Source organism: Equus caballus, chromosome 6, assembly GCF_041296265.1.
Source record: "Equus caballus isolate H_3958 breed thoroughbred chromosome 6, TB-T2T, whole genome shotgun sequence".
Classification (NCBI taxonomy): domain Eukaryota; kingdom Metazoa; phylum Chordata; class Mammalia; order Perissodactyla; family Equidae; genus Equus; species Equus caballus.
The window spans coordinates 18,344,750-18,351,461 of NC_091689.1; the positions used below are offsets into that span (position 1 = coordinate 18,344,750).

The following is a 6,712-nucleotide window of genomic DNA, read 5'->3' on the forward strand; positions in this document are numbered from 1 at the left end:
CTAAAATCCCGGTCTCCTCTGAGGGGCTGGGTTGAAGGCCATAGTTGGAACATAAATAGTTGCTTGGTTGTAGTTATCTGCCACTAACACCATAATGCCAATAAATTCATCAGTCTGCACCTGAGCTGGGCTTCTGGGGGATGTGATGCAAGAAGGAACTGGACACAGCAGTGACAGAGCACGTAGACAGAATCTCCCTGACCGCAGAATTTTGCTGGAGCTGCATCCTAAGCTTGGTCGTGCTAGAGTGGAGCTGGGGGAGTAGGGAAGGCCAGCTCAGGGACTTGAGATGTGGCCAGCTTGGTGCCGAGTGCCCTGCAGGAGGGACCTCAGTACATCCCTGGGATGTTGTGATAATTACGCCCATTTTACAGAGAAGGAGAGTGAGGCTCAGGGAAAGCAGCAAGTCTACCCGAGGTTAAACAGGTAGCAAGGGGCCTCGCTGGAACTCACATTCTGAGTCTCGCCTTCATCTTCTCCCCACTCCAGGCTGCCACAAGCATCACCAGCAAGAGCACCCGGTGTATCCAGGAGCTCCCAGCCCCGCTTCCTCACTCCTTTGCGTGCCTGGCGCTGCTTGACATACTCTTTTCCCTCAGCCTGTCACTTCCCCTCCTAGAAACCCATCCCTTTCTTCAAATGTCCACTTTCCTGATCCACCTACATCATCCGATGTGATTTCCCTGCCGTGGCCAAGTGGAGGACATCTGTGTACCGGGGGGGAGTGTCCCTGCTGTCCTTTAGCAACCCCAGGACAAGGACCAGGTCTCCTGCACCCTTAGATCACCATGTCTCTCATCAAAAGGCCCTGGGGAAGATCTTATTAAATGAAAGGAGGAACGAGGGAAGGACCTGGTCTGTAGCAGCTCCAGAGTGACAGGCGTTTCCCTTTGGTGTGGGGACAACTGGTCAGAACTGGAGGAGCCCCGAGCCTTCCACGGAGCCTTGGGCAGCACCTTGCACACCCCGCCCCCCAGCCCCACCACCTTGGGCAGACCAACCTCACCCAGGCTGATCCTGGGACATTTCCTGACCTCCTGTTCTCCACCTCCACTCTCAAGAAAGAATCTAGAATTCTTAGGGTTCTCCATGCTACTGTATCTTCCCTCCCAGCCTATCCAAGAGACACTTGGTTGGGGTTCGAGAATAATCCAGGTATAATATATAACAACCAAGCTTCCCTGGTACTTACTGGGGGCAAGCAATCCCCATTACTTACTGCTCCCAAGAGCCCTGTGAGGAAGAAATCATTATTGCTCCCATTCCCCAGAGAGGTACATTGAGGCCAGGAAGTTATGCAGTTGGCAAGCGGCTAGCTTGGGCTCCCAAGCGTGGCCCTGGTCTGCCGCCAGCACCTTGCTCAGGGGCTGCAAGGCGATTCCTGAGAATGTGTCATCTTGGGCTCTTGGTGCTTTCCCAGCCAGATTCTGGGGGAGCAGGGAGCCGGGCCAGCGAGGGTGGTGGCACGCAAGCCAAGCTCCCCTGGAGAAGGTTCTTGGGCTGCCTATGGTGAGGTTTCCCCACCCCGGCAAGATGCTCAAACTTGAGTCAAACCAGGAGGAAGTTGAGGTTCGTAGAAAATGTCACCGATAATCAGGGACAAACCAGCTTTCCGTCTGCTGCTGCTGTTGTCACGGAGGCTGCCGGAGGCTGCCGCTGCCCCTGCCATCTGGGACGGTGTGGACAGAGTCGGGGCAGGTGTGGATAGAGCCCCGGCCGTGAAGGCCCTGCTGACCTCAGGAAAGTCACCTGCAGTTCACGAGAGCCAGGTCAGTCCATGGCTCTGTGCCTTGGGTTTTCTAAGTGGCCCGGGGGCTGTTACCTGTTGGTGGTGTGGCACAGCTGAGCGAGCTGTGAGATGTCATTTCTCCTCCCAGCTTGTTCACCAACCTGCTCTGGAGAGAGTCACTTCCCTCTCTGGGGCTCAGCTTCCTCATCGGTGAAATGAGGGGGTGGGACCAGACGTTCTTCAAATGGCTCTAGTGTCAGCCTGATCTGGCAGAGGGGGCTCTTTCTATCAGGTCTAGAGAGGGGTTCTGTGGGGGTCCCCTCTGTCTAAGTGGGGAACATTCTCCAGGAAGGGGATTTGCATTCCGTGCCCTCTTGGAAGTTGCGCACTGCACAAGAACCAGCGCATGAGCAGAGGCAGGAGACGCCTTTGGACGAGAGGGAAGCAGGTCACACACTAGATGTTCTAGGCTGGGTGTCACACAGGGGCCACCAGCATCTGAAAGAAGCCACCAAGACTTCCAGCGCTCCTGGGGTTTAGGATTCAGAACTACCACCCACAGAAAAAAGCGTGATGCTGGCACATTCATATTTAGGACTCATGGGCTGGGAAGGCCTCAGGGCCCAGCCTGGGGGATGCCTCAGCCCCATGCAGGGGGCACTCATGCAGAGTGTCTTCGAGGATGGGCAGCAGGAGGGCCTCCCCCACCCCCTACCCCGCTATGCTGGGCCCCATGCCACTCGCCAGCTCTGGCTTCTCCATAGCGGTTTGGGTCAGCCTTGGGCCAAATAGCTCCGGAAGGCCTTGCGAGAAGAGATTTCCCCACATCCTCCCATCTCCAGGGCCAGGAGAGCTGAGACTCACCCATGGGCCCTGGGCGGCTCTCAGCGGGGACCCCCTGCAGATTCCGGCCATTCAGGAAAGTTGGGGCTGAACTGCAGCCTGGAGTGACTAGGAGATCCTGTGAGAGACTGAGGCACGGGCTATTCTGACAGGCCAGGCATGCTGGGACTTGCAGGTGTCTACAGGAATAGAAACTCCCCGAGATGGATCTGGGTGGTTCGTCCCAGCGTACAGGTCATCTCGGTACAAATAACAGCTTGTGGGTGACTGTGGGGAAGTCACCTGGCCCTCCAGAGCATGGGCTCTCCCAGCTCAGTGAAGAGGTTGATGGAACAGGGACAGCCTTTTCAGCTCTCACCATCTTCACCTGATCACACCTGTGCTTGTGGGGATGCAAGTTCAGTCCCTGCTCCGGGACATGGGGTCCAAGCTGGCCTGGGCCTGAAGACAGGGTTCTGGGCAGTCCCTCCCCAAGCAAGACCCACCCCCCCACACCCCTGGCCCCACCTAAGCCAAGGTGAGGCGGCCAGGCCAGGGCATCCTGGGTGCAGGTGCAAGAGGTCAGGAGACTGTCAGGACAGCAGCAGAAACAAGACACGCAGGTGTCCAGGGCCTGTGGCATGGGAGCCCCGGGAAACAGTCAGCATGGAGGGGCCTGCAGAGAGTGACTGGGGCTCAGCCCCTCCCTCCTCCAAGGGAGCCTCGCCCACCTCCGATTCTGGCTATCTTCTTTTTTCAAATGAATATTCTGGGGCTGGCCTGGTGATGTGGTGGTGAAGTCCTGCACTCTACCTCGGTGGCCCGCGGTTTTGCAGGTTTGGATCCTGGGTGTGGACCTACAACCATGCTTGTCAAGCCATGCTGTGGTGGTGACCCACATATGAAATAGAGGAAGATGGGCACAGATGTTAGCTCAGGGATAATCTTCCTCAAGCAAAAAGAGGAAGACTGGCAACAGACGTTAGCTCCGGAAAAACCTTCCTCACCAAAAAAAAAAAAAAAAAAATTTGTTTTATTGCTGTTGCTTTTTATTTAAAATTTCAAATACATGCACACGATTCAAATACATATGTAAACACATACAGTAAAACGTCTCTGTCCCACCACTGCCCCCCAAATCCAGTACCCACCTACTCCTCAGGGTACCACTGACAATAGCTTCTTCCAGAGTTTCTATACCAACATATATACATAGGTGTTCTGTTTTCTCCCTTTTTTGATACAAAAGATTGAGTCCTACATGGGCTGTTCTGCATACAAATCGTCTCCTACCTCCCTTTCTGGAAGAGCTTTGCCAATAACCCTTATCAAGGGAGTAATGGTAGACCCCTGGCAGAGGAATGTGTGGTCCAGACTCAGAGCGCTGTGCTCACGAATAAGAGGCAGGCTAGGCAGGGACTTGCCCAAGGCCCCGCCCATGGGTCAGGCCTGTCCATCCAGCTTCCTCCTCTCCTGTCTCTGCCACAGCCCTGGGGAGTCATAAATATCAAGATTTTTTTCTCAGAGAATTTCCCATAAACCTCCTCAAACTGGCCACTATGGTGCTGCCCACCGTCCCAGCATCCAGCACAAATCAGAGGCTTTGGGAACCTGGGTGGGTTCCTGCCTGCTGGCTGGGGAGCTCAGAGTGGGCGGCAGTGGAGCTCAAACCTAAAATCCCACCAGCGTTCTGGGCAGCATCTGCGCTCCGGGAGCCAGCTCCCCGTAGGGTGAGGAACAAGCCATTCTGATCGTATTTGCCAAAAAGCGGCTCCCCAGCACGCAGGGGCTCCCCACACCCTCTCCTGATGCTCCTGAAATTTGCTCGTTTAGCATCACCTCCAGAAGGGAAGACCTGCCCACCATGGGCATTGCAGAGTGTAAGCACTGACCAGAGCCATGCGGGATGCCCCCAACCCAGCCTGGGGGAGCTGCTCAGGGCACAGGGGCAAGGGACAAGGTGAGGACAGAAGAGACAAGAGGCACAGAGAACAGCCTAAGTGCAGACACAAGGAAGGAGGAGCTCAGCATTTTGAGGGGGGGCCCGGGGGTCTCACTGTGCAGCCAAAGGCCAGGGTATGTGTGGGATAGCAAGAGCTGAGGCTGGAGGGCTGGCCAGACAGGAGCAGCATCAGGGGTGCTCAGAAGTCCCTGGGAACCTACCTGGGACAGGAAGCCATCCCATAAAAGAGAAACCTCAGACAGTATAGTGTCTTTCTTCTAACACCATCCAAATCAGGACCAGCTGCAGTGGGATGGGGCAGTTCAAGGACTGGACACAGGACAGACTCAATTGGCAGGGTCAGCGTGGGATGAGGGCAACAGCTATAATGGAAGGAATCAGGACAGGAAGGGGGTGTCGGGGTGTCTCAGAGAAGGGCCGCTGTGATCTGAGGCAGCCTGATTCCAATGAGAGCCCCAGGCCAGCCGGGTGCAGGCACCCACTCCTTCATGTAGCCACTCTGTAAACCTGGCTCGTTGCCTAACTTCTGTGAATTGGGGGTCACACATTCACTCAATCAACAAATGTCCATTGATCATCTACCCTGTACAGGCAGTGGTGGTCAAGACAGACAAGAGGACTTGTCTCAAAAACACTGTTTTCAGGAGCTGGGGTGACAACAGGGGTAACAGCACCCAGCAAGTGTCTGATACTGGATGGCACTGAGATTCCTAGTCCCCGCGATGTCTGCCTTGAAGAAGAAAGGAAAAGGAGGACCTTGGAGAATGGAAACTTCCTGATTGAAGGGGTGGGGTTCCAGAAATAAGAGAAGAGAGGAAGAGAAAGGAAAGGCACGGGGAGGGAGACAGGCCCAGTCCCCTTTGTGCCCTCCCACGCTCTGCTCTGAACCTGCCAGGCTCCGCCGCGGTTCTGTCCCCAAGCTCCACCTGCGCATTGAGCCTGCATGACTCCACTTGAGCACAGACGAGGCCCTTTCCTGGGATCCAAACCAGGTCCCCAAGGACTGACCCCTAGCTGTCCACTGAGCCACCTGCAGACACCTTCAATGTCCAGCCCCCCTGGAAGTGGGCACATGGGCGGCTGACAGCCTCAAACTCAGGAGCCTTCATACCAAGGCAGGATGGAGTAAAATACGCAAGGGGGCAGCAAGCTTTAGAAGTCACCTCTTCCCCTCCCACATGCCCCCTCCAGCTCTCACTGGAAATGTAACAGTGAGGTTAAGGCAGAAAGTTCTGGATGCTCAGACATCTGGGAGTGGGCTTTCCTTTGGCTCCTGCCATGACCCTGGTCATTCTTTCAGAGCTCCTTGCTCCCCACAATCGCCCTGACTGCAGCCTCTCATGGCCCCAGTGGGGCCTGGGGTGGCCCTGAGCGTGCAGGAGTCAGACCAAAGTGGATGCTGAAATTCCCCAACGTGCAGAGGGGGCCCTTCAGTATGGAGGTTATCAAGACCACAAGGTTCTGGAAAAGATGCACTTCCATAACGTCCCCTCCTGCTGAGTGCCAGGGAAGAAAGGTTCTGTAATCATTGAAGGGGGCCAGCTCTTTCAGCGAGCTGCAGAACGTATTCAGAACTCTAAGGAAATGCCCCAAGTTGACACACCTGGCTTGTCTTGTCCAGGTCTCCAAGGCCCTTTCGAGATCCGGCCCTCCAGGGGGCAGCGTCCTGGGCTGAACCATCAAGGGAGCTTCCTGGCCTTTTCTCCACTCCAGCCTGGCAACTAGGGCTCTGGGGCCCCTCCTGCCTGAGTCCCGGGGGCTGTCACCTCTGGTCTCCCCAGCTTCTTGACACCTGCCAGAGGTCACAGCTACTGAGCTACACTTGTGTACTTACACAGTGGGGGAATGGTGGGCCTTTTCAGGATATTTCTTTTCTCATCATGTTTCCTGTTGCCAGAAGTGTAGTGTCCTCAGCCCACAGCTCCAGTGGGAGCCTAATGGTCTCCTCCACACTTTAGTTATTAAATGTCTGTCCTACTTCTTTTTTGTGAGCATTTTCTCCCCACTTCATCCCTTCCCACCCCTCCCCGACAGGCACGCATTTTCGTCTTTGTTCTGTTGCACGGAAATTGTTAATTTGAGAGTCACAGTGCGTCCTTTTGTTCCCATGAACTGTCTTGTAGCACCTTAACACCAGGAGCGTCCCCACCCCGCCACAGAGCAAGGCTGATACCGCCTTCCTGGAAGCCTTCGAATTA

The 6,712-nt window shown here is 55.3% G+C and overlaps 1 protein-coding gene across 8 annotated transcripts in view; it reads right to left on the minus strand.

Moving 5' to 3' along the window:
• The window catches only part of GPR55 (G protein-coupled receptor 55), an 82,643-nt gene that overhangs the window by 14,824 nt on the left and 61,107 nt on the right, over positions 1-6,712 (minus strand). The window contains exon 1 of one of the 8 annotated variants that reach the window (XM_070270649.1): positions 2,594-2,719. The exons of 5 other annotated variants lie outside the window; for them this stretch is intronic. In XM_070270649.1, coding sequence (XP_070126750.1) covers positions 2,594-2,597 — 4 coding nt within the window. In that variant the 5' untranslated portion in view covers positions 2,598-2,719. Of the gene's footprint in view, positions 137-1,822; positions 2,050-2,593; positions 2,720-6,712 lie in introns of those variants that run through there. 2 more of the 8 variants (XM_005610693.4, XM_070270653.1) reach the window with 2 other exon arrangements.